At 48.7% G+C, this 27,963-nt stretch overlaps 1 protein-coding gene across 1 annotated transcript in view; it reads left to right on the top strand.

The window, feature by feature from the left end:
- Window positions 1–5,263: 5,263 nt before the first annotated feature.
- The window catches only part of FBXO31 (F-box protein 31), a 41,338-nt gene continuing 18,638 nt past the window's right edge, over window positions 5,264–27,963 (top strand). Inside the window, exons 1-2 of the mRNA XM_065899498.1 lie at window positions 5,264–5,612; window positions 19,846–19,917. Coding sequence (XP_065755570.1) covers window positions 5,264–5,612; window positions 19,846–19,917 — 421 coding nt within the window. The remainder of the gene's footprint in view (window positions 5,613–19,845; window positions 19,918–27,963) is intronic.

Here is a 27,963-nt window from a genome sequence, read left to right as displayed (position 1 = left end):
TGTGAAAAATTTCATGTGCCCCCAGATTGCAGTTTTGTTTTTGTTTCGTTTTGGTTGTGCCATGTGGCATGAGGGATCTTATAGTTCCCCGACCAGGGATGGAACCCGTGCCCCCTGCAGTGGAACTGCAGAGTCTTAACCATTGGACCACCAGGGAAATCTCCCCCCAGATTGCAGTTTAATATATGTCCGACGTAGTAAATGATATTCAGAGTGGTAAATTAATATCATGATCTATTTTAAGCTAGTTAATATAAGAATAGTACGGTTTATTTTTAAACGATTAACAAATATTACTCTTCTTTGAAATAATCCACATACAGTAGAAAAGACCGCATCTGTCATGTGAATTTATTCAGTGTTTTCTCCAGAAATCTCATGGTACTCTTAAGCTATTAAATAATCATTCTAGAAAGCCAAGCAGTGTCAGTTTTAAGTAACTCTTGCCCTATTTCTTTCTATAAGGTAACAGCTAGAAATTGAATATGATGTCCCAGCATTAGTGAAGTAACATGCTGTAAATCATGCTGTCTCGCTATTTCTAAGAATCTGTTAAACGAGGCATGAAAAAAAAACAAAAACACAAAGCGTGAAACATTATCTGGCGGTGCAGAACACGTTAGGGTTATTTTGCCACACTCAGTATGGAGGGCAAGTCACACTGAGAGTTAGTTCAGCTCTTCAGGCCTGCCTGGCCTGTCCTGCCTCTCTTCTTTCTGATTGGGAAAGATATTCCACCCTCCTTGCTGTCTGGGCCACTATTGGCCAGTGGTCCAATCAGTCTTGTGTCATCTCTGCTCTTTAGCTAAAGTAAACAAACAAGTATTGCTCAAGAGCAGTGTTCCCGCTGTTCTCAGAAAGGACTCAGCCAGGAGGGTTTTGCAGTTGATGCTCCACAGCTTGCAGTCCTTAGGAGGGTCTTCACCAGGTCCAGGAGGAATTGTCCGAAGCGAGAAAGGCACCATGTGGAAGTGCTTCCTCTCCCAGGACGCTCTGGCTCTGGTGTACAACTTCAGAAACCAGCACACTGGTGCATGCAGGAGAGTGATCTCAAATCACTCCTAAAACCTAACATTGTCTCTTAAGTGAGTGTGTAACAACTAATGGAGCTGGCAGGCATTCCACAGGGTTTTTTTCTCTGTTGTAGTTTTTTGCTTGTTTAATTCCAAACAAATTCTGAAGGATTGCTATTTTCCAGCTTTTTGCCCATGTTGGGACTAAAGGATGTAATCATTGAGACTCTTATTTCACACCTCAAACCTCTTGTTTAGCCTTTGAATATTTTCCCTTCTTTCCATTCACCTTGACTGTTTCTTCTGAGCAGTGGGCAAGATGCCATTTTTTCACATCTGGATTCTGAGAACCAGCATGGGGAAAGTTAACAGGGTTTTCTTAAGTTCAAGAACTACTACTTTCAGGGGCAACCTGAAAGAACGACTACTTTTGAGGCAACCAACTGAGAAATGCCTCGTCCTGTACTCTACTAATTTCCTTAGTTGTTATCAGTTCTCACTAACAAAGACTTCATTCTTATATTCCCGACATACTGTTAAAACAAATGATCTCTTGGTGCAGCCGCTGTGGAGGACAGTATGGAGGTTTCTCAAAAAATTAAAAATAAACCTACCATATGACTCAGCAGTTCCACTCCTGAATATATGTCTGAAAAAACCCCACTAATTCGAAAAGATATATGGACCCCAATGTTCATAGAAGCATTATTTACAATTGCCAAGATATGGAAGCAACCTAAATGCCCATCAAGAGATGAATGGATAAAGATGTGATATATATATATGTATATATATGTATACACACACACACACACACACACACACACACACACAATGGAATACTACTCAGCCATAAAAAAGAGCAAAATTTTTCCATTTGCAGCAACATGGATGGATTGGAGGGCATTATGCTAAGTGAAATAAGCCAGACAAAGACAAATACTGTATGATATCACTTATACGTGGTATAAGTAAAAAATACAACAAACTCGGCAGCTACTCACCTAAGTCTGCCCACTCTCCCACTGAGATGGTACTTTCGCTTAGTAAATCCTCACTTTGCTTTCTTGAAAAAAAATAATTAAATTAAAAATACAACAAACTAGTGAACATAACAAAAGAGAAGCAGACTCACAGATACAGAGAACAAACTAGTGGTTACCGCTGGGGGGGGGGGCAATATAGGAGTGGGAGAGAGGGAGGCACAAATTTTTGGGTGTCAGACAGGCTCAAGGATGTATTGTACAACATGGGGAATAGAGCCAAAATTTTGTAATAACTGGAAATAAAAAGTAAGCCTTAAAATTGTATAGAATTTTTAAAATTTTCCATAAAAAGGGCCTCTTCTATCTAGGTTTTTCTCATTTATGAATGTATCCTCCTTAGCGTTCTTTGTAAGGGATACAGTTCTATATAAGGGATTGTAAAAGTTTCAAGGACACAAAGCTTTCAGGGTTCAATGTGGAATAGTTCTCTGCTACAGCCTAACTCTTCGCCTCTGGTTCCTCTCCACCGATATGGATTACCCAAGCTCTCACGGCCATCCTTTTCTTTCTGTTCTGATGGTCAGCACAAATTCCATCCTTTCACACCTTTGTGGGTTATTGTACACAGCGCTCTGTTGTTCCTGCTGTCAAGAATATATAGATTTAGAGGTATCTTTTCACTGAATTATGCATTATTCAAATTATGAACATACGTTAACCATTCTTCTAAAGATGGAAATTTTTGTACATTTTAATGTACTCTAAACTGTATTTTATTAATACTGTATTTTATTAATAGGACCTGAGAATACTGTATTTTATTAATAGGAGAATACTGTATTTTATTAATAGGACCTAGTAGGGAGTAGATACATTTAAGAAAACAAACTGATTGAAATATACAACAGCAAAGTTCATGCTTTACAATCTATGGGTCCACAGAGAACATACCATGTAGGTTAGTCAGGCATTCTGTAAATATTTATTACATTAGTTAATGCATTTCTGTTTGCTGGGAGACTTGCTAGCTTGGATGGTTCAGGTGATAAATCCACTAGTCTTCTCTAAATCTGGTTCACGTTCCTCACTTTTTAGCCTTCTAGCCAGTTTATCATTTGTTCCTTTTTCATTGAACATTTAGTCAATACACATTTGCTGATTACATGATGTATGTTAGCAGGTCTATCATGTGACAAGAGATACATCTAGTAAGGCTGCTACTAAAGGAAGCAAATGTTTGTAACAAAACATATGATGGCTGTTTACTGGCATAGACTGGGGAGAGGGTTCTCCTGGCACAGGAGACAGCTTGAACAAGGGGCAGACACGGTGAGTTTCAGTAGAGACATAGGAGATGATGCCAGACTGGGAGGTTAGGACAGGATTGTGAGGTACTTTGTGTGATGTCATAAGAAGTCAATGGGGCCGTTAAATATTTCTAAATAGGTGAGTGAAGTGATGAGTATGCTTTTGTTTATGTGTTGCTATTTGCAGGAAGAGAGCTCTGATAACAGGGTGGAGGACAGTTTGAAAAACCGTTGAGATACAGGGAGGGCAGTTACATGTTTTTCTTTTTTTTTTTTGAGTGCGGAATCTTTTTTTTTTGGAAAATTTATTTATTTTTATTTTTGGCTGTGTTGGGTCTTCATTGCTGCGCGCGGACTTTTCTCTAGTTGCGGTGAGCTGGGGCTACTCTTCGTTGCAGTGTGCGGGCTTCTCATTGGGTGGCTTCTCTTGTTGTGGAGCACGGGCTCTAGGCGTGCGGGCTTCAGTAGTTGTGGCACGTGGGCTCAGTAGTTGTGGCTCGCGGGCTCTAGAGCGCAGGTTCAGTAGTTGTGGGGCACGGGCTTAGCTGCTCCGTGGCACGTGGGGTCTTCCCGGACCAGGGATCGAACCCGTGTCCCCTGCGTTGGCAGGCGGATTCTTAACCACTGCGCCACCAGGGAAGTCCCTACATGTTGTTTTTCAATTGCCTGGAGTTGAGGTGGTCAAGGTTTGAAGTACAGAATGGTTACTTCTGTCAGAAGATGAACTTCCTTGTTTATGGGATTCTGTGGACTGGGGTAGGCAGCCCTCTCTTCTGCTTGGAGACCTCCTTAGGGAGGTAGTGAATAGCCAGCACCTTGTGGAGGCTGGGCCCAGGGAACTGGCAGTCACAATTTTCTATTTGAGTAGAAATAGAAACACTGACCAGAAACACTGAGGTGGGCTGTGGATTCTTAACTTCCTTGTGGGCTCTGGTTAGTCTTCCTTTTGGGCTCCTGAAGGGCTCTCCAGCACTTCAGGGCGTTGAAGTCAGTCTTGACCAGAAAGGATTTGGGCCCACCCAGGCAGAGGCTCCTATAATCCTGTAATCTTGTAATCACATCCATACCCTTGGCCCTCCTCTCTGGACAGTTTCTTGTTATCAGTGCTCCTTAGGGTGAAGCCACTGTCAGGAGAAGGTCTGCACATTCTCCACCCCCGCCCTAGGCCCCAGTCAGCCTCCAGAACCCAATAAATAAGGTAACTAGGGCACAGCAAGATCAGACTGACTACACACCTAGCGCGAGGTTCTTGGTGTCCTCTGGGGAGTTCTGGTGGGCTCCTCCAGGCCTTTCTGGGAGGTCCTCGGAGCAGTGTCCTCTGGGCTTTCCTGGAGGATTCTTCATGGAAGGGTGCTCAGGGGGGGTTCTTGGGGGGCAACTTTGGGCCCTCCTGGGGGGTTTTGCGGGGGCCCTTCGGGCCTTCCTGGGGCATTCTGGGTTGGGGGGAGGTGCCCCGTAGGGTGTTCGAGGCTGATCTCGGGAAGAGCGCGTCAGCCACATACTCGGGAGGTGGTAAGTTCAGCCCTCACACCCGACAGCGCGCCATTTGCTGCCCAGGCGCCGGTCCCCCCGGGGGTCGTGGGGTCGTGGGGCCGCTGGGAGACGGTCTCAATGACACGGGAGAGCGGGGGTAGGCGGGAGGCATTCGGGGTCGGCCCAGGTCTTTGCAGGTTCCCCCTGGTGGGCGGGGCCAAGCCCTAGACCGCGAGGTCGCCTATGCATTCGGGGCGTGGCTTGACAGTCGGGAGGGGTGTGGCTCGAATCCCAGGGGCGTGTCTTGCTTTCCTGGGGCAGGGGCTCGGATCCTCCGGAGGGCGGGGCTCGGCTCTCCAGGGGGCGGGGCTAGACTCTCACCGGGGCGGGGATAGGCTCTCTTGCGGGGTGGGGCGGGGCTCGGCTCTCTGGCGGCGCGTGCGCACCGGCGGCGGCGACGGCGCGGCGGCCGTCAGTCGCCGGCATGGCGGTGTGCGCTCGCCTCTGCGGCGTGGGCCCGTCGCGGGGATGCCGGCGCCGCCAGCAGCGCCGGGGCCCGGCCGAGGCGGCAGCGGCCGACAGCGAGCCGGACACGGACCCCGAGGAAGAGCGCATCGAGGCGGGCGCGGCGGCGCTGGCCGGGGCGGGGGGCGGCCGGAGCGCGGGCCCCTCGTCGCCCCCGCGCTGCTCGCTGCTGGAGCTGCCGCCCGAGCTGCTTGTGGAGATCTTCGCTTCGCTGCCCGGCACCGACCTGCCCAGCCTGGCCCAGGTCTGCACCAAGTTCCGGCGCATCCTGCACACCGACACCATCTGGAGGCGGCGCTGCCGGGAGGGTAAGTGCGTCGGGGCGGGGCCTGGTTGAGGGGGCTTGGCCGGGGGAAGCTCTGGGCGGGGTCACCACGGGCTCTGGAAGGGCACCTGCCTCGGAACGGTGCTCCAGGAGGGTCCCGGCCTCCGGGGCGTGCTGTGACCCCGGGGGGCCCTACCACAGACCCGGGACCGCGGGTTCCGGGCGCGGTGGAGTTCCGGGTGGGCGGCGGACCGGGTTCTGCCTGCATGGGGTGATCAGAGAGGGGTAAGGGGTCCCTCAGCTGCGGGGGCCAGGACGCCGAGGGCAGTGACGCGAGCTGGGGCTGAGTTTAGGCCGGGGAGCAAGCTGACGTCTGTCCTTGGTCCCCAGTCCTTGGGGGCGGAGCTGACGGGAACGATGAGGGTGAACTTGAATAGTTAGGGGAGCCCGAGGGTTTGGAGTGTCTTCTGAGGGCGAGGACCTGGTCTGTGGAGCGGTGGGTGGAGCCGGGCATTGCTGCAGGGGGCTGATGCCCCCCCTCAGGGATGGTGGTGGCCGAAGTGAGGATAGTGAGTAGTTTTGTAACAAATCCCAGGAAGAAAGCTTTACCTAATCCATAGTTCAAGACTTTCTGTTCATTTGAACGTTGGTAGATCTCTGATGTTCAGTAAGCTCTCATGTTTTGGTAAAAACAATAGGTAAGAAAAAAAAATCAAACAGCGAAGGACAACAAAGGGAAGAAAGTAAAATATCTTCCGGGACCCCTGCAATCAAAGATAAGCCATTCTTAAAATTTTGGAAAAATTTAGTATAAAAAAAGCTTCATAGTGTTCCACTGTCTATGTATGCCACAGACTAGTCCCTGACTGATAGACTTTTAAGTTTGCAGTTTTTTTCTTTTTGTAAACAGTGCTGTCAAGAGTGCCTTTGTGCCTTTTATAGGAGTTCATGGGACTTACATGGGACTTACATGTACCTTTTAGAACTTCTGAGATTATCTTCTTGGAGTGTACTTCCCAAAGTGGGGTTGTGGGCAGTGGGGTGTGCACGCTGATAACACCTTAGATACTTATTGCCCAGCTGTTGGCATTTGCACCCCCAGGAAGACTGCATGAGAAGGCCGCTTTCCAGATATCCTTCCCAGCAGGGGATCAGTCAGTCATCTTCTTTCTGCTATAAGACTCAGTGGTCAAGACTGATTTGTAATCTGTTTATCGGCTCTGAGATCCTGGAGATGCTGCTTCACCTTCCCAAGTGTTATTGGCAAGTGCTGCTCCCATAGGGTGACTTTGAGGGTTAAATGGTATGAGGCAGATGAAGCCCTCACCCCCTAAATGGTTATGATGCTTCTTGGCCATTTTAATTTCACCTCTTGTGAATTCCATGTTTGTGTTTTGTTTTGGGTTTTTTGGTCTCTTTTTTTCTTAGGGAGTTTATTTTGTCTTACAAATTAGTAAGAGCTTGTTGAATATTAGCAGTATTTTTTTTTTTTTTCTGTTGAGGTAAGTTCCCTCTATCCCCACTTACTGGAGAGTTTTTATCATAAATGGGTGTTGAATTTTGTCAAAAGATTTTGCTGCATCTATTGAGATGATCATACGGGTTTTTTGTTTGTTTTTTAATTTATTTATTTTGTTTATTTATTTTGGGCTGCTTTGGGTCTTTGGTGCTGTGTGCGGGCTTTCTCTAGTTGTGGTGAGTGGGGGCTACCCTTCATTGCGGTGCGTGGGCTTCTCATGGCGGTGGCTTCTCTTGTTGCGGAGCACGGTCTCTACGGCGCGCGGGCTCAGTAGTTGTGGCTCACGGGCTCTAGAGCACAGGTTCAGTAGTTGTGGTGCACGGGCCTAGTTGCTCCGCGGCATGTGGGATCTTCCTGGACCAGGGCTCGAGCCTATGTCCTTTGCATTGGCAGGCGGAGTCTTAACTACTGTGCCACCCGGGAAGCCTGATCATATGGTTTTTATTTTTCAATTTGTTAATGTGGTGTATCACATTGATTGATTTGCATATATTGAAGAATTCTTGCATCTCTGGGATAAATCCCACTTGATCATGGTGTATGATCCTTTTAATGTGTTGTTGGATTCTGTTTGCTAGTATTTTGTTGAGGATTTTTGCATCTGTACTCATCAGTGATATTGGTCTGTAATTTTGTTTTTTGTAGTATCTTTGTCTGGTTTTGGCATCAGGTGGCCTCGTAGAATGAGTGTGGGAGCGTTCCTTCCTCTGCAATTGTTTGGAAGAGTTTGAGAAGGATGGGTGTTAGCTCTTCTCTAAATATTTGATAGAATTCACCTGTGAAGCCATCTGGTACTGGACTTTTGTTTGTTGGAAGATTTTTAATCACTGTTTCAATTTCATTACTTGTGATTTGTCTCTTCATATTTTCTATTTCTTCCTGGTTCAGTCTTGGAAGGTCATACCTTTCTAAGAATGTGTCCATTTCTCCCAGGTTGTCCATTTTATTGGCATAGAGTTGCCTGTAGTAGTCTCTTATGATGCTTTGTATTTCTGCGGTGTCTGTTGTGACTTCTCCTTTTTCATTTCTAATTTTATTGATTTGAGTCCTCTCCCTCTTTTTCTTAATGACTCTGACTGAAGGTTTATCAATTTTGTTTATCTTCTCAAAGAACCAGCTTTTAGTTTTATTGACCTTTGCTATTGTTTTCTTTGTTTCTATTTCATTTATTTCTGCTCTGATCTTTATGATTTCTTTCCTTCTACTAACTTTGGGTTTTGTTTGTTCTTCTTTCTCTAGTTCCTTTAGGTGTGAGGTTAGATTGTTTATTTGAGATTTTTCTTGTTTCTTGAGGTAAGATTGTATTGCTATAAACTTCCCTCTTAGAACTGCTTTTGCCGCATCCCATAGGTTTTGGATCATTGTGCTTTCATTGTCATTTGTCTCGAGGTATTTTTTGATTTCTGCTTTGATTTCTTCAGTGATCGCTTGGTTATTTAGTAACGTATTGTTTAGCCTCCATGTGTTTGTGTTTTTTACATTTTTTTCCCTGTAATTTATTTCTAATCTCATAGCACTGTGGTCAGAAAAGATGCTCGATATGATTTACATTTTTTTAAATTCACTGAGGCTTGATTTGTGACCCAAGATGTGATCTATCCTGGAGAATGTTCCATGTGCACTTAAGAAGAAAGTGTAATCTGCTGTTTTCAGATGGTTTGTGCTATAAATATCAATTAAATCTGTCTGGCCTATTGTGTCATTTAAAGCTTGTGCTTCCTAATTAATTTTCTGTCTGTTTTTGTCTTTGTTTTTGCGGTACGCGGGCCTCTCACAGTTGTGGCCTCTCCCGTTGCGGAGCACAGGCTCTGGACGCGCAGGCTCAGCGGCCATGGCTCACGGGCCCAGCCGCTGCGCGGCATGTGGGATCCTCCCGGACCGGGGCACGAACCCGTGTCCCCTGCATCGGCAGGCGGACTCTCAACCACTGCGCCACCAGGGAAGCCCTAATTTTCTGTCTGGATGATCTGTCCATTGGTGTAAGTGAGGTGTTAAAATCCCCCACTATTATTGTATTACTGTCGATTTCCTCTTTATAGCTGTTAGCATTTGCCTTACGTATTGAGGTGCTCCTTTGTTGGGTGCATATATATTTATAATTGTTATATCTTCTTCTTGGATTGATCCCTTGATCATTATGTAGTGTCCTTCCTTGTCTCTTTCTTTATTTTAAAGTCTGTTTTATTTTATATGAGTATTGCTACTCTAGTTTTCTTTTGATTTCCATTTGCTTGGAATATCTTTTTCCATCCCCTCACTTTCAGTCTGTATGTGTCCCTAGGTCTGAAGTGAGTCTCTTGTAGACAGCATATATAAGGGTCTTGTTTTTGTATCCATTCAGTGAGCCTGTGTCTTTTGGTTGGAGCATTTAATCCATTTGCATTTAAGGTAATTATCGATATGTATGTTACTATTACCATTTTCTTAATTTTTTTTTTTTTTTTTTTTTTGCGGTATGCGGGCCTCTCACTGTTGTGACCTCTCCTGTTGCAGCACAGGCTCAGACCGGGGCACGAACCCGTGTCCCCTGCATTGGCAGGCGGACTCTTTACCACTGCGCCACCAGGGAAACCCTTGGGTTTGTTTTTGTAGGTCCTTTTCTTCTCTCTCTCTCTTTTTTTTACATTAAAAAATTTTTATTTATTTATTTATTTATTTTTGGCTGCATTGGGTCTTTGTTGCTGGGTGCGGGCTTTCTCTAGTTGTGGTGTGTGGGCTTCTCAATGTGGTGGCTTCTGTTGTTGCAGAGCATGGGCTCTAGGCACATGGGCTTCAGTAATTGTAGCATGTGGGCTCAGTAGTTATGGCTCACGGGCTCTAGAGCACAGGCTCAGTAGTTGTGGTGCATGGGCTTAGCTGCTCCACGGCATGTGGGATCTTCCCAGACCAGGGCTCGAACCCGTGTCCCCTGCATTGGCAGGTGGATTCTTAACCACTGCGCCACCAGGGAAGTCACTTTTCTTCTCTTGTTTCCCACTTAGAGAAGTTCCTTTAGCATTTGTTGTAGAGCTGGTTTGGTGGTGCTGAATTCTTTTAGCTTTTGCTTGTCTGTAAAGCTTGCTGGGTAGAGTAATCTTGGTTGTAGTTTCTTCTGTTTCATCACTTTTAATATATCGTGCCACTCCCTTCTGGCTTGTAGAGCTTCTGCTGAGAAAGCAGCTGTTCACCTTATGGGAGTTCCCTTGTATGTTATTTTTCCCTTGTTGCTTTTAATAATTTTTCCTTGTCTTTAATTTTTGTCAATTTGATTACTATGTGTCTTGGTGTGTTTCTCCTTGGATTTATCCTGCCTGGAACTCTCTGTGCTTCCTGGACTTGGGTGGCTATTTCCTTTCCCATGTTAGGGAAGTTTTCGACTATAATCTCTTCAAATATTTTCTCAGGTCTTTCTCTGTCTGTACTCCTTTTGGGACTGAATAATGCGAATGTTGGTGCGTTTGATGTTGTCCCAGAGGTCTCTTAGACTGTCTTCATTTCTTTTCATTCTCTTTTCTTTGAATATTAGCAGTATTAACCTTTTGTCATCTATTTGGCAAGTGAGTTTCTTTTGACATTTTAAAATAGAGGCAAAGAGAGTTCCACCTTTTCATTTGCTTTGTTTTGCATTTTGTACACCTGTGAGACCCAGGTTCATCACAGATGTTCCTTTGTGCTCTGTGGAGTTTCTCCATCAGTCAGCCAAACCTGTGTGGTGGTCTCCGGGTGTTGTCTCTGGGGAAACTGTAACGTATGTAGCAAGAGAGAGTAACGGAAGACTTCTGTATAATCAGAAAACTCAAAGGTATGCCACATAGTAAAATTAACTGGAGGTACAGCTCAGGGCAAATTCTTAGAATTGCTAGTGGAAGCATAAAAAATCCTCACGAAGATGTGGAAAGACTTTGGGGGGCCGACAGGGAAGAACTCTTCAGTCCTTCTTTGCTTCCGTCTGTGCTTCTCAGTTCAGCTTTTCTGGGACAGCAGACACTGTGATGGTAGGATCAAGGTCTCTTCTTCACCAAGGTGGCTTAGCAGCTAGGAGAATTTTCACTTTGAGAAATTAAAAAAATGAAAAACAAACATGGTAAAACAGGCATATTCCTAGTCATCCCCAGTAAATAACAGTTAAGTCTTCTGTCATATTTGCTTTTGAATTCTCTACCTTTTTTTAAAAGAAACCCTCTCAGGCAGCATTTAAGTCCCTCCTGATCACCCCTGTCCTTCCCACTCCCAAGAAGCAACCACTATTGTGGGTTGAGTTTACTTGTATATACATATTCCTGTAACATCCCCAATGTGTAACATTGCTTTATGGTGCTTTAATTTTAAGACGTATATCATACCACAAGTATTGTGCGTCTGCCTTTTCCCCCTGTCCACTTGTGTTTTTAAATTCTGTCCATGTTAATATATTTAAGTCTGGTTCAGTCTTCTTGAACGCTATGTGGTGGTTCATAATTTGAAGAGGCCACATCTGTTCCTTTGCTCATTTTAATTTTTTTCATACCGTGTACACAGTGTTACAGCAAAGAAGCTCTTACGTGTCTTCAGACGCAGATAAATTTGTAAATTTCTCTAAGGAATATATCCAGAAGTAGTGTTGCCGGGGTAGTGGGCTGTGAGATTTGCAGTTTTACTAGATACTGACCAGTTATTTTTTTGGAGTGATTCTTCACTCCAAATATAACATAGTTGTATTTTCCTCTTTGCACACCTGTCACGAGGGTGTGCACGGGCAAGTCACCGAAAGTGACAGGAATGCTCTGTGTTTATTTACAAAGTAGCTGTCTTTGTGGTCTGGGTTCTTTAAGTTATCTCATTTAATCCAGTGTCCTCTAAATTCTTTCTGGTTTGAATGATTCATTTCTAAAAATCTGTGTCAGTCTGGGTGAGAAACAGCATCTCATTTTAATTTGCAGACAGCTGATAACTCATGAAGATGCACATTTAAGAAATAAAATTATAGGCAATTTGGATTTCTCTTATTCGCGTATCCTTAATCTTTGCCCTTTTTCTCTATCGTTATTTTTTCTCATTGATTTGCGGGTTTTATTTATTTAATCTGGGTCGATTTCTGTTTAATATATGCAAAACATTTTCTCATAGTCAATAACCCTTTGCTTTTTAACTTCATTTACAGTGACTTTTGCAAAAGTTACTGCGTTAGTCAAAGTGACTTCTGCAAAAGCTACAGCGTTAATCAAAGCTACGCACTTTTAACTTTGGGTTTAAGTAATCATTGTTGTCCCGAGGTTATGAAGGTCTTCAGTTTCACTAGTTCATTCTGGTAGCTTTCATTTCCAGCTCATCTGGGTCCAACATTGGATGGTTGGCAGTTGCGTGCGTAATTCATAGGCATCTCGTAGGGTTAGTCTAGTTATGACTGGAATATGTATAAGAATAGTCGCGTGTGAGACAAGTCTGATCTTATTTCCCTGAGCCCCAGACTTCTTCCATCCTGAACTAGACATTTGGTTATGGTGGGTGTTAAGGCCAAAGTCATGTCCACAGAGGCAAAAACCAGTGCCCTCAGCCTTGGTGAGCAGGAGGTGCGTGGTCCTCGCCCAGCAGGCTTCCTGGCCCAGAAGCTCCAGGTCCGGCCCTGACACGGCACGATGGTGCTTCCATGTGTTAGTGTCTTGGGAAGGTGAGTGAGACGTTAGTGAGTCTGCACGTTTACTACTCAGTGTTTACACGTTTGCTTTCTGTATTTTGATAATTGGGTTTCCCAGAGGAGAAGACAAGCCACAGAAAGGGGCACAGGGAGGAGGGTGCCACGCACCTGTGTTTTATTGTTTCAGAGCATTTGGGCTGTGATGGACTTCCAGGGCATGGGCAGGGCGAGCGTGTCAGTGGCTCTTCATAAAATGAGAGGATGACTCAGGGGCGGGGGGGCGGGGCGTAGGGACGCTACAAACTTAAAATGAGAAGGCTGTATAGCGCTTGATGAGAATCTCACAATTTTCAGTGTCCTAGCAATAATAAGTCAACAATAATGATCAGTTGTTTTTATAGAATTTGGTCTTTTGAGCCTCCTGCCTGTTGGAGCTATTTGATTAACTATTTTCAGGTGGTATTTCTGGGGGCGGGTGAAAGAAAGTTGCTACTGAGAAGCCCAATCTGTGTTCCTGTTTTGGGGGCAGATACACCAAATAGGCGCTCTTACAGGAAACCAAACCAGAGCAACCCCAGCCGGCAGTGTGGGCGCGGCGTCAGGAGCCCAGCAATGTTTTGATGCATCCCTCCTTTGGCTTCAGGCCTCCTGCAGTTACTGGCATGTGGGGCTATAAATAAGCCATCATTTCTCAGAGCATAGCGTAGAAGCCGAGTTCGTTCTTTGTCTTTGACCCAGAGGAGGCTTTTTTTGGTTAACACTTCACTGTTTAGTTGGTGAATTTTGAAATGCTGGCCGGTCTACCTGAGGCTAAGGTGTTTAGAAAATTCAGACCATGGTTCTAAATCAGAACATTCAAATAATAACAAAAGAAGCATTTGAAAGCAAAGGAAATGCAAAGGAAGTGCTCCCACGTGTATTTTCCCTTCTACACCAACCTCTTAAATATTGAGACACAGAGTGAGGTTTTGAATTTCTAATATATAATTTGTCCATTTCTCCCCTTGATGGTAAGTGTTTTAATGACACCTGGAATAATATTTGTATAATATTTTGATCGCTTGTAAGTCTAAAGTGGGCTTAAATTCCATCATAATTAGAAATACCCTTTTCCCAAAATGTATGAGCTTTATGACAGAAATGGGAAGTTAAAAACCAATATTTAATTTTGCATTTGCATGCAGAAGAAAACGCTTTCTATACTGTTTGATGTGCTGATGTGAAATGCGAGAAATGCGGCTTTTGTTAAACATAGCTGAAATTGGAAGAGTCATCTTGGGAAGAGGTGAAATGGGCAAGTTGTCGGCTTTGAAGTCGGCTTTGGGCATATTTTATGATTCTTGTTGAGCCTTCCTGTTTTGGGGCTGGGGTGGGCGGTGTTGAGGTAGGAGAAGCGTACCTGCCTCAGCCGTGAGAAGAGGAAAGCAGGCCCCCTCCTGGACGTACAGCAGGATCTCAGAATCGTAGGGGGACATTTATCCTTTTCTTCTCCTGGACGTACAGCAGGATCTCAGAATCGTAGGGGGACATTTATCCTTTTCTTCCGCTTTGCTCTTGTCAGGACTATAGTCTCTGTATTTTTGGAAGTCCAATCTCATGTGCTGCTTCACAGAGAAACCTCATCCGTCCAGTTAGCGAAGTAGGAAAGGGTAAAGGAAAACGGTGCCTCTTGAGGGACATTGCTAACCTTACAAAAGCGAGCTGGAAAGTGGACCTGGCCCCCAGAAAGCACCGAGTGAAGAGTTCCCCTTGGCCTTGCTTAATTGGGCAGATATGGTTGCCTTGCCAGGAAGAACTGATGGGCCGTTTTCACTGTTTCGCTGTGTTTACAAAGTGATTACATAATGCATTTGAGGATCTTGGTTTGTCTTTCTGGCTGGAAAGAGTGTGCAAATACAAGGGCGTCTTTGGGACTTTGGAGGAACAGGTGTCCTGTGAGAAAGCCAGGACCGGTCAGGAGGCGGCCTGGGTTCTAACTCATGAGTCAGCATCCTTTGCCAGTGACACCCTCACTGTCCGCCCAGTGGTGATGGACAGGGGACGAAACCCAGAGTAGCCAAGCCTGTATGAGGAGTATTAGTGGGGAGTCGGGAAGTGTCTGAAATCTGAGAAGGGGTCCGGGGCGAGGTGATGGCAGAGTCAGACTCTGCTTACCTCCTGGTCTCACGAGTGGCTGGCGAGACCGAGCAGGTGTGTGTGCACCAGGAAGAAGTGTCCGGGCATGACAGGTGGGCTTCAGCTGGAGTGGGGCTCCCTTGGCCAGGGATACCTGTCGTGGAGCTGGACAGGGTCAGCGTCCTCTGGCTGGCAGGGCGAGGCTTCTCGAGGCTGCTGTTGGCACCAAGACTGTTCATCTTTGCAGGGGTGGAGCTGGTTGGGAAGAAGTCGCGTGGAGTATGTAGGTGCTGTCAGCTGTTCTTGGGAACTATTGGTTAGCATCCCGAATATTCTAGGTGTTGAATAGGAGATGCCTATGGGCTGTATCCAGGTTTTGGTTTTTACATTCTTCCCATCCTAAGATGAGCTGACTGCACAGGGTTTTTCCAGATCTGCTACATTATCAAAAAAAAAAAAAGGCATTTCATGCAGTTATAGTAACAGCTAAGGAAAGCAGCGAGCTGGGGGACACCCAGGGGTTTGGAAGCGGCACTGTGCTGTCGCAGGGGTGTCCTCAGAACAGTTGTGTCAGGAAGCCTGGGGGCCCGTTGCCTGACACCCCTGAGCCTGGCGGAGCCCCCTCCCCACCAGCTGCCTCCCCTGCCTCTGCCTCCTTTATCAGCCTCAGAAGTAAAGGTTTTATTTATTTATTTTCCTTATTTATTTATTTCTTCGGCTGCGTTGGGTCTTAGTTGCGACTCGCAGGATCTTTCACTTTGGTGCTGGCTCTTCCTTGCGGCGTGAGGGCTTCTCTCTAGTTGTGGCGTGCAGGTTTTCTCTCTCTAGTGTGGTGCGCAGGCTCCAGGGCGCGTGGGCTCTCTAGTTTGCGGCCTGCGGGCCCTCTCATCGAGGTGCGCGAGCTCAGTTGTTGTGGTGCGTGGGCTTAGTTGTCCCGTGACATGTGGGATCTTAGTTCCCCCACCAGGGATCAAACCTGAGTCCCCTGCGTTGGAAGGCGTATTCTTTACCGCTGGACCACCAGGGAAGTCTCTCGGAAGTAAAGTTTTAACCATATTTTATTAAGGGATATAATTATCTCCAAATGTAGTGCAAACAAAAATGCGCTAAATTTGCAATCAATACTGCCTTTTGGTTTTATTTGGAAAACTGTGTGAGTTTACAGCAGGTGGGAAACAAGCCCGCAGCGCTCCTCCACTCTTCCTTCTCCCACTCTCTCCTGCCTGCCGGGGGCCACAGCTGGGTTCCAGCTGGGTTCCTCCATCCTTTCCTGCCACCTTTGACTTACCTGGTGGTGCAGTGGCCTCCTCAAGGGACCCCCCACCTGCGTCTCCAGGTGTGTCTCCTCTGGCTCCACCCACAGGTTACCCAGTCCAGGCTGCTTTTCTACCTGAGACTCTTCAGTGCTTCTGCGTTTCCTGTGGACTCCCGGCTCTGGCAGGACCAGGAGACCACCCCCTTTCCAGCCTTATCTTGTGTGCCCACCAGCTTGCTTCAGAAACTGTCTTAGTGCTGTGCCCTTCCAACGTGGCCGGGACCCTTATAAGTGGCATTTATGGGGAGCATGGGGCTAAGTTCCCTCTAATTGCAGGTACCAAGGCTGGTGCAGTGCATAGAATTATGATGTTAACTTTGTCACGTTCCATTCCGATGCAGAGAGCGTGCACATCTCAGCCACGGCTGGCACAGGTACTGCCTCCGTTAATCTCTGTTCATCTCTTCGAGGGAAGGAGCCTCAGGAAGCAGCATGTGTTCCTTAGGTTCTCCTGTAGGGGCAAGAGAGTGGAAAAGAGGGAGAGAGAAAACTCTTCTCACCCATTCCCACCCGCAGAGACTGAATAGACTTCCTGCACATTCAGACACATGCTCTGGGTGCAGGGGTTTTCGGTAACGACTGTCACACAGTACTGACCTCACTGGACAGGAAGTGCGCCCCTGGCAGTCAGGTCACCAGAGGACGGAGCTTCAGTGTCGACTTGGCCCAGATTCCTGGGCTCTTTTTCCGTCTTGGCAAAACATTTGTTCAATAGCTTTCTGGAAATTTTCTGATTGGAGTATTTGAAGTGGCAACTTAATTTTTTTATTGTGGGAACATATACACAAAATAAAAGTGGCCACTTCAACCATTTTTAAGCTACAGTTTAGTGGTGCTGAGTACGTTCACACTTGTGCAGCCGTCACCCCCGTCGTCTCCAGAACCTTCCGTCTCATCCAGCTGACACTGAGTCCCCGTTTTCCCTTTCTCAGCCCCTGCACTCACCATTCTACTTTCCGTCTCTGTGAAATGTGGCTATTCTATAGGGACGTCATATAAGTGGAGTCATACAATATTGTCCTTTTGTGACTGCTTATCTCACTCAGCACAACGTCCTCAAGGTTCGGCCAGGCTATAGCAGGTGTCAGACTCTCCTTCCTTTTTAAGGCTGAAAAATATTCCATCGTGTGGATGGACCCTGTTTTGCTTGCCCATCATCCATCGATGGGCGCTTGGGTTGCTTCCCCTTCTTGGCTATCGTGAGTAGTGCTGCTATAAACATGGGTGTACAAACATCTCTGAGTCTCTGCTTTCATCTCTTCTGGGTACGTACCCAGAAATAGGATATAGCTGTATTATATGGTAATTCCATGGTTAATTTAAATTTCCTCAAGTCCAGCTGACCCACTTTTCTCCCCCTTCCCAACTTTCTTTTTACTTGCTGCCATTTTTGGAGTAGACACTTTGAAAACAGACTTTCACAAGCTACTTTATGTCATAGATTAGCAAGGAAAGTATTTGAATCGGCAGCCTGCAACCCAAATTTGGCACTTAGAAAGCAGCTGTGGGCAGCACGGTTTGCTGTGCTAACTTTAACCATCTTGGGTAGGACGGCGTTAATGCTGGTCTTGGGTAGGATGACGTTAACACTGGTGAGTTTTTCTAGGGGGAAGGATCCGTGGTTCTGCATGTACACTGGCCTTAATGCTATTTTAAGGGCACTTTCCCTGATGACTTATGGGAAGGTTTATGGAACAGTCAGAGTATGTGGAATTGTTCCGAGCCACTGTTTAAAAAAAAAAGATTTTTCCATCATGTGAAAAATACTGAACATTTCTTGAGGGAGCAGTTGGGTCAGAGTGACATTGTTCCGCTTCGGTGAATTTATTATCTTTTGGGAACATTAAGAAAAACCCACTAAGCATTGCTGTATTTATGAGCACTGCATCATGCTTTTGCTTTTCTTCTGATTGCTAGTGGTGTTCCTGTGGATGGTTTGTCTGTCGTGCAGGGTCATCTCTTGTGTGATATTATCAGCACCTTTTCTTGACACGATGTGCAGAGATTCTCGACAATTTGGTCATCCTGGCTAAAAACCTTAGAATCGCTTGGAAGTCTGAGCGGGTGCTGGGATGTGGTGCGTTGTCTCTAGCAGGTCGGAGGATTGCTGGGCTCAGACGCGAAAATCACCCACTGGGTCGGCAGATGCTGTGGGGCAACACTGCTGCTTCAGTGTGCTGCAGGCCGCCGGGGCACACTCGGATGCGCCTTGGGTCTGTGCCCTGCATCTCACCGGCAGAGTGTCCACATGTATCACAAAAGCACGCAGTTCAGAGAAGACTACCCCGCGCCCCACCCGTACCCCGGCTCCCAGACTGTCTCGTCAACAAGGCAGCAAGAGGTGCATCTCATCTATCCCGTGCGCTGGTCACTGCTGGAACCGGGAGAGGACCTGTCCTTTAGCATCACATAGGAAACAAACCGAGGCACCAGTCTTGTGCGGTGACGGTTTTGGAGTGCCTGGTTGGTGCGAGGGAAGGACGCTGTTTATGGAGAGCACACGAGGTGGTGACAGCCACTGTGGTCGTCAGGAGGGCCACCTGGCTGTGGTGGACATCCCAGAGCAGACGGGGAATCATGAAGACAGCTTGTTGTGGAGCAGAGCTCTTCTCAAGAGCACAGGTAGACCAGCTGCAGCTTGGTCGCCAACAAGGGCGGGAGTGGCCCTTCCAGCTGGTCCCTGGCATGGTCTGCAAGGATTTTGACAAACCAGGCCTCTCAGTTGCTGGTGACTCATGTGACATGCAGGTGTCACCCCGTCCAAGGTCACAAACAAGCACATTTTGTTATCTAGTTCCTGACAAGTTCTTGTAACTTGCATAACACTCCAGAGTCCACATTCTTCCTGGCAGGAGGATAGAACGGGTGTTTTTGTCTGGTGACGGGCAAGGCCATGGTCTGCTCGTCAGCAGTGGAAGCAGGGGAAGCAGCACCGTCGGGCAGGCCCATCTCAGGGAGGTTTGCCAGGTGCTAACCGCCTTGCCCCAACTGGTTTCTCCACCGTCTACATCTTGAGCTTGGCTTGGATGTGGTCAAAATCCTCACAGAAGCATTGGGCTAGTGTCATCATCCATTCCACTGAAAAGACCAGGCCTTGGGGCCGGGGTGGGGTCTGTGATGTGATGAGGTGGACAGCCTTTTGCTGGCCAGACTGCAGTCCCCCTTCTGGAAGGGCTGCTGAGTCACCAACCTCTCCACGCCTGGGTTTCTCTCCCGGAGGTGGGGCAGAGCGCTGGCCGTGGAGGTGGGTTTCAGGGATTTGCTTCAAGGCCGTCCTGGGCAGCCCCAGCTGTGTCTTCGTTTCACAGAATCAGGAGGGGGTTAGGGGGGCCTTCGTGGAACGCTGACACCAGTGATGGTCTCATTTCCACGGGAACTCGCATCGTCTCCAGACTCTGAGTTTCTGCCATACCGTGGTCATAAACCAGGGTGTCTGGTTGTGAGTTTGAGTGATTAGGTTTCTAGAGCTTATCAGAATAGACATGGCAGGTTGCTATTTCATGCGGAGTGGAGTTGCCTAAAAATAGAGTAGTGGCTTCATTGGTGAGTGAGGGTGTTGACTGAATGTGGAGAAGGGCCATGAAATCTCCACAGTGAAAGAAGGGTCAGGCTGAGAAGACAAGGCCAAGGCTGAGGCGTGCCTGCTCCACCCCCACCCGCACGTCTGTCTATTAATATTTCTGCTGCTTTATGACTTCATGACTGTAATTTCCAGCAAACGTTTCTTGTTGCAGAGTACGGCGTTTGTGAAAACTTGCGGAAGCTGGAGATCACGGGCGTGTCTTGTCGAGACGTCTACGCGAAGTGTAAGTTAATCTGTCACCATCTTCTGTTAACTTGTTCCAGAAGCAGGTGCTCAGAGACATCAGCCACGGAAAATAAAAGTCCATGGCCCTCAGCTCACAGGTCTGTTCTCAGATCCGCTTTAAGTTCAGTTTTGACGTTGTAGAGACAGCGCTGGTAGTAACAGCACTGACAAGGTCGGGGGCGCTCTTCTCCCTTTCTGAGCAAATCATGACCCTGATTTTGCAGCGCAGGTGGGTGAAGGTGTCTTTCCTCTGGGGAACGTGGCTGCCCTGGAAACAACTCTGGTGTGCTCGGAGGTGCCCGTCTCTCTAGATGCCAGGCCCGCAGCCTGGATGGAGACGTGGACACCAGCAGCAACTGTGACATGCAGCCGTGACAGCTGCCAGGGCCCCTCCCCGCCACCCTGACCGCACCAGCCCCGGCCCTTCCTTGGCTTGTTTCCTGCAGGCACGTTGAGTCTCCCAGCGCCCCCATTTCTTGTCCCCGCCCCTTTGCTTTCCAGAGTCGCCAGCAATGCTCCGTGATGCCTAGAGCCCCCGACCCCAAGCACCTCTCTGCTGGCCCTTCCTCAGGGCCCTTTGCGTGAGGCTGTGAGGGTGTCCGTTGGCACTGACATCACCCAGGGGCAGTGGGCACACCGTCCTGCGGGGAGCAGCCCGCCTGTCCCTGCCCAGCGGGGTGTGGCGTGTGTTGTTAACACTCGGGGCTGGGTAGTAAAGGACGGGGAAAGAAGGATCATGATGGCCCACTCCTCTTTGGCCTGAGGTTGACCTGTTGACCTCTCTGAAAAGGAACTTAAGTGTTCATCTTAAAACCATCTTGGTAGATTTTGGCTTACACATTCTTTATTTTTTTTCCGGTACACGGGCCTCTCACTGTCGTGGCCTCTCCTGTTGCGGAGCACAGGCTCCAGACGCGCAGGCTCAGCGGCCATGGCTCACGGGCCCAGCCGCTCCGTGGCATGTGGGATCTTCCCGGACCGGGGCAAGAACCCGCGTCCCCTGCGTCGGCAGGCGGACTCTCAACCACTGCGCCACCAGGGAAGCCCTGGCTTACACATTCTTTTGAACTCTGCACCAGTTCTGCCCTGAACACCTAGACCAGATGATGCTTCTTACTTAAACACCGAGAGGCTGGGGACCGGGCTCCTGCTCGGAAAAACCTGTGATTCAGGATGGAGGGACTTCCGGGGGCCAGGCTGCTGGGTGGGAGCCAGTGTGCTGGAGGCTTCCTTCCAGCGTCAGGCGCTTGCTCGTTGGTGTCGCTTGCTGTGTTCCCTCTTTTCAGTGGATTTGCTGCTCTCAGAGTCCCCCTGGGAGACGCCTCTCCTCCTGTGTCCCGCATCCCCCGCACAGGTAGAGTGTGGACTTTTGCGGAGCATCAGCTCTGTGGGGAGACAGCCCGGGGGGGGCGCAGTTGGTCCCTGAATCTGGGCTGATTTCTTCATCCCATCAGACTTCTCTCCACCTCGATCCCGTGGCCATTTGGGATGTTGGATTGGCCAGTGTTCCTGGGTTAGAATTTGCTCACGAGTGGGGAGATCTCCTGTTGGAGGCTCTAAGTTCTTCGTGGACCTTCCCCGGCCGCCCTGGGCATGTGTGTGGTGCTCGATGTTGGCGCTTGGCTGTGCCTTCGAGGCTGTTGCCCCCTCCCACCTTCTCTGGGAGCCCTGTGTGTCCCAGCCTCACCTCTGCCACCTCCCCGTATCCCCTTCTCCCCACTTGCCGAGGGGCTCGGGCTGCATCCTCAGCCACCCTCAGACGCCATCCCAACCTAGCGCCCCACCCCACCCCCGTGCCGCTGTCCTTGGTCCTGAAGCCCAGGGCAGGGCTGGTCTGCGCAAGGCCTCCCGCGCCTCCTTCCCTGTGCAGCTTCGCACTTTGGTTTCTTCTCTGGCCTCTGCTTCATGTCCCACCCACCCAAGAGAATGCGTGTCTCCAGGGGAAGTGGGTCTTGGGGCCTGAGTGGTCACGTCTCGTGAAAATGTAACTCCTTCCTGTCTTGTGGTCTCAGTGGTGAGAACAGTGCCACTTTGAACCCTGCAGAACCCGGAGTTCCAGGGCTGGAAAGGTGGTTGTGTCCCCTTCCCTCCCGTCCCGCCCTCCATCCTGGGGGTGCCCCCAGGGCTCCGCTCCACTCTCTGCTTCAGTGTTGCTCCCCAGCGTCCGTGTCTTAAGTCTCCCAGAGCAGAGAATCCAGGAGGCCGCCCTCGCTATGGGCGTCATGTCCAAGTCAGAGGCACACTCCCCACAGGAGTCCCTGTGAGCGCACAGAAACGAGAGGTTCCCGGCTTTGGGGACGGCCAGCTGTTTCCATGAGGCTCTAATATGAGAAGTCCTTATCATCTCACTGCTTTCTGAGTTTGTTAGGCCATTTGATGATATCATCTCAAAGCCACTTGAGTTCTGTCTGAGAGTTGTAAGCCCTCAAAGTACTCCTGGAGGGAGGCAGGTGCTCGTGCCTGCTAGGTGTCGGGGGCTGAAGCACCCAGAGGAGAACACGTGTGAGAATGAAGGCCCCCACAGAGCTCATCTCATCTGTGGGCAGAGGGGTTGCCCGGGCCTCGGGGGCATCTGTCCTGTGGAGGGGACGTCTGGACACAGGTGGATGGGCAGGTGAGTAGGAGGGAGGGGGAGGTCCAGGTGGGCCAGGGAGAGGGGACAAGGGCCTCGGTGAGGTTGCCGTGAGGCAAAGGAGGACATCTGGAGACTTCTTCGACTGCTGGTTCTTAACCCCTTGAACATGGTTGCCAAATCCAGAGACTGATTCGTATTATCTGTTATCAGCACCCCTGAGCGTTTGATCTGCCCCGGCCAAAGCGAGCTTCAGTTTTCATCTTCACAGTGCAGGAACTGTGTTTTTGTGAATTTGCTTTGAAGGCCTTATCCAGGAGAAAATTGCTTAGCTTCTGGAATAGGTGGTAGAAACAGTCGTCCCTAGTTCCTGCTTAGATGGTAGAGTCAGCTACCTCAGTCCAGGGGTGAAGGGGTCTGATTGAGTTAGGAGGCTGGCAAACACGGTCCTTTGTCAAAAACAAAACACACACGTGCAGCAGGTGAAGGACAATGCCGGGTGTGCAGCGGGGCACAGGGTTCCCTACACAGCCACCCCAAATATCTGTGAGCTGCGACCTCTGCCCTCCCACCTCGGTGAGCCCCGCTGATTGTGGTGGGTGATGGGGAGAGAGCCCGGAGGGGGTCCCGAGCGGGCCGGCCGTCATGAGTTCCTGGTGTGGATCACTGACTGACAGGAGCACCTGTCACCACAATTCCTTCTTGGCCAGACCTGCCTCCTTGGCAACCGCTTGGTTCTGGGGGTCGAGGATGTAGGGAGGCGTGTGATGTCGGTGAGGGACAGGTGTTGAGTCCTGTGAAAATGGTTTCTACAGTCGAGAAGGCAGAACCATCTTCAGCCCTTTCCCTGCTGTGTCTGTTCAGGTATAAACCCTCGTGTGAAGTCGGGCCGTTTCATGAAAATTCTTCCCGATTACGAGCACATGGAATACAGAGATGTTTACACCTGCCGTACGTATCTCCTGCTGGCTTCCGCTTTTGTGGGTGAGCAAGACCGAGAAGCTGCATGGATAGGGCCTCTCACTCACAGCACGAGGCAGCTTCGGCCCCGAGATCGAGCTGACCTCCTTGGCGTTTGCTGGTTTGCACTTGGCTGCAGCGTCCTCCGTGGCTTGGCACAACCGGGGTCACTCTTGAGCGGCAACTCCAGGGCAGCTGCACAGACGGGCTGGGTGTCCGCAGCAGCTTTGGGTTTTTGGGCTGTACCAAGCAAGATCACCATGTTTAAAATGTATCGCTTCTTAAGGCAGAGTGGAAGCCTCAAAACCTTTCTATTGCTAAATGGAACGTAAGCATTCACATCTGGGCTTTATTAGTCACGTTTGCACAGCATTTGGCAATTCAAAAGCGTACATACACACACACGACAAAAGTGTGTAGAAACAGTTGATTACTTAGGTCCTGATTCCTCCTTCGATTGGCATTACTTGAGCTCTGGAGATTTTCTAAGCCACATTCCACAGGTGATGAATGCTGTCCCTGCCTTTTTTTTTTTTTCTTGCGGTACGCGGGCCTCTCACTGCTGTGGCCTCTCCCGTTGGGGAGCACAGGCTCCGGACGCGCAGGCTCAGCGGCCATGGCTCACGGGCCCAGCCGCTCCGCGGCATGTGGGACCTTCCCGGACCGGGGCACGGACCCGTGTCCCCTGCATCGGCAGGCGGACTCTCAACCACTGCGCCACCAGGGAAGCCCGCTGTCCCTGCCTTTTATTGGGTTGAGCCGAGATGCACTGAAAGCTGTTTTTTTTTTCTTTAAGTTATTAATTTTATTTACTTAGTTTTGGCTGCGTTGGGTCTTTGTTGCTGCGCGCGGGCTTTCTCTAGTTGCAGCAAGCGGGGGCTACTCTTCATTGCAGTGCGCAGGCTTCTCATTGCGGTGGCTTCTCTTGTTGTGGAGCGTGGGCTCTAGGTGCGCGGCTTCAGTAGTTGCGGCACGTGGGCTCAGTAGTTGCAGCCTGCAGGCTCTAGGGTGCACAGGCTTCAGTTGTTGTGGCTCGTGGGCTTAGTTGCTCTAGGGCATGTGGGATCTTCCCAGACCAGGGATCAAACCTGTGTCCCCTGCGTTGGCAGGTAGATTCTTAACCACTGAGCCACCAGGGAAGTCCCGAAAGCTGTTTTTATGTTTCAAGAAGCACAGGGACACCCTTCTGCTCTTTACCCCTCCGAGTGCTCCTCATGTCGGTGTTGCCACCGTGAGGCAGACCCACTTCTGGGTCTTAGAGGTGCACGGTTTCGGGACTTCCCTGGTAGTCCAGCGGTTAAGACTTCGCCTTCCAATGCAGGGGGCTTGGGTTCAATCCCTGGTCAGGGAGCTAAGATCCCACATGCCTAGTGGCCAAGAAACCTGAAACATAAAGCGGAAGCAATATTGTAACAAAGTTAATAAAGACTTTAAAACTGGTCCACATCAAAAATGATCTTTAAAAAAAAAAAGAAGTGCCCAGTTTCTAACAAAACCTACTCAGAGTAGAGGGAATAGAGTCGTTTGTGGATTTCCTCCTAACCCCCATCAGACTCCAGCCACCTAGCTGCCATGTGCTTGGGTGGCCCCATTTTACTCGGGGTTATCCTGGGGTCCGGACAGGGCTGGGTGTGGGCAGCATGCTTTGGGGGCGTGTCTGGGCTAACAAACCCACCTTGTGTGTCACCCAGGCCCTGGGGGGATGGGTGTGGGAGCGATCACCACAAGTGTGGGGCTGGGCCGGCTGGCTATGAGGACACAAGTTCCGTTCTTTTCCCTGCCATCTCAGCAGTAGGCTCTCTAGAACATTTTGTCATGGACTGCGCTGCTCTCCCTGCTTAGCAGTCAGTGAGCCCTGGTGCCTTCTCCAGCCCCACAGGAGAGACGGTGACGTCGCGGGTATTGATGAGAACAGCGGATCAATGACACTGGCTGTGCTGACGGGAACTGGGTGCCGCGGGATTTTCGATACAAGCAGACAAGCACTTAGAGGTCCATTATGTCACACCGCTGTCACAGACTTCTTCTGGAACAACAGCCCATCTGGAACTTAATACCATAGGGCTAGTGTGGAATTCTGACCCACCTCTGGGGGTGGCCAGGACCTAGGAAGCACCTAGAGTTGCTTTGGAGGGTGTTCTTTTTGTCCCCAAGCGGTGGGCAGAAGCTTCCTGCAGCTGATGAGGACGAGTTCTGCGTCCAGACTTCCTACCACGCTTCTCGGAGACCATGTCTGACGAAAGCCACATGCCATGATGCCCCCCAGCTGCTTGTAGCTGTATTGCAGTCTTGTTTTAATTGGGGACTACTGTCCCATTGAGGTGTGAGTGTAGTTATAAAAATACAGTAGAAAACTTGAAAGATCTAGAAAACATAATGAAAATAACCAGTTGTCAGCATTGGTTGCCTTTCTCTGTGGACTGGTCTGTTACCTGGATGGTCTCCTAAAACATCAGTGAAAAACGTATGTGCGTGAACAAAAAACCAGTTTCAACTGAATTTGAAACCTCTGTACGCCCAGGTGTTCTGTGTTCCAGCGTCCTAGTGTGTCCTAACAGAGGGCAGCTCGGAATTCATCCTCTGACACTCACCAAAGCTCCAGAGACGTGTGCTGTGATGACTGGCTTGTAAGGAACAAGGCCCTGGGGCTGTTCCTCATCCACTTGTGCTCTTCCTAGAGCCATGGGGCCTCGTGTCCCCTCGTCCTCTGAAGTCCTCTGGGCCACGTTCCCTTGGACCCAAGAGATGATATCTCCCCACAGCCTTGTGGCCCAGATCAGCTGCTCTTGGTGTGTGTATGTAGCTGCCTGATGGTCTTGATAATCCATGTCTGTAAGGCGTCGGGAGTGTCCTAGGGGGTATATTGCCTTTACGATGGGTCTGACACGTGTCTGTATGTGCTAATCGATGGTGACTGTCCGAGTGCACTTTGAACTTAAAAATAACGTCGTGTACCTGTAGGGCTCTGGGTTTTGAGGTTCACACCCAGCATCCTGGCAGTGCTTCAGATTGCTCGAGTAGATATGAGGAATTTGGTGGAAACCACCCCCCTCCACTGGTGAGGAGACAGACAGACCACTTTTAATCCTCAGGTGCAAATAACACAAGGTAGAGTCTTTGGAGGGGAAGGCCCAGTCTGCCAACTGGAGCCAAGAGCACATTGCAGGATGGTTACTGAGGAAGGAAGAGACCATTGGTAAGAATAAAACAGAAGGGTGCTCCTGGAAAGGGCAGTGGGGCACCAACGGTATGTACGTCTGAGAGAGGAGAGACCCTCTGCTACTTACGTGTCTATGGAATGTTTCTCCTGATTTTGTTCTGTGTATTGATTTTGTATCCTGCAATGTTACTGAATTCATTTATTAGCTCTAATAGCTTTTTGGTGGTGTCCTTAGGATTTTCTCTATATAGTATCATGTCATCTGCAAATAGTGACTGTCTTACTTCTTCTTTTTCAATTTGAGTACCTTTTATTTCTTTTTCTTGCCTAATTGCTCTGGCTAGGACTTCCAATCCTACGTTGAATGAAAGTGGGGAGAGTGGGCATCCTTGTCTTTCAAAAGATTTCAGCTTTTCATTTTGAGTGTGATACTGGCTGTGGGTTTGTCATACATGGCCTTTACTGTGTTGAGGTACATTCTCTCCATACCCATTTATCATAAATGGATGTTGAATTTTGTCAGAAGCCTTTTCTGCATGTATTGAGATGGTCATGTGATTTTTTTAGCCTTCATTTTGTAAATGTGGTGTAGTACATTGATTGATTGATTAGTGGATGTTGCACCATCCTTGCATCCCTGGGATAAATCCCACTTGGTCATGGTTTATGATCCATTTTGGTTTGCCGATATTTTGTTGAGGATTTTTGCATCTATGTTCATCAGGAATATTGGCCTGTAATTTTGTTTTATCGTGCTGTCTGTGTCTGGTTTTAGTATCAGGGTAATGCTGGCCTCGTAGAATGAGTTTGGAAGTGTTCCCTCCTCTGATTTAATTCTAATTACCAAAAGCTTCTAGCAAGTGGCGGGAGATACCATTAGTTGCACGTATGATTTGCCTTTGGGCAAGAAACCTCAGTTCTGCAGCGACAGATGTGGTGATTCAAGAATGATGTTATGGCCTTGCTGGGTGGTGGGCCGCTGTCCCGAGTGTGCTGGGCAATGACAGCTGCTGGTAGGACAGCAGGGAAGCGACTGCTCGGTATCAGCATGCTGTGCAAGGAGAGCTGGATCTTTTGGGTTGGGTGTTTTCCAGTGTATCGGAGTTTCCCACTTGGCTTGTTAAGTGACCCTTCCTGTTGGCAGATGAGAACCCTGCCTAGGACTCTTTTCCTGTTAGCTCCTGAGCTGAGCCGCCCCTTAGCCATCTTGGGCTGTTGTTCCTATTTTGGGGAATAGGAGGGTTGTGTTAGAGCCAGGGATGGTTTTCTGAACACAACTATGCTGACCTCGGGGATCAGTGGTTGGAAGAGTCTCTGAGCTGGTGTTCATTCTGGAAGGCCCAAGTCCTGCT

Source organism: Phocoena phocoena, chromosome 20 (genome assembly GCF_963924675.1).
Source record: "Phocoena phocoena chromosome 20, mPhoPho1.1, whole genome shotgun sequence".
Taxonomy (NCBI): Eukaryota; Metazoa; Chordata; class Mammalia; order Artiodactyla; family Phocoenidae; genus Phocoena; species Phocoena phocoena.
The sequence above is the reverse complement of the archived record's forward strand: the minus strand, read 5'-3'. Positions and strand labels throughout refer to the sequence as shown.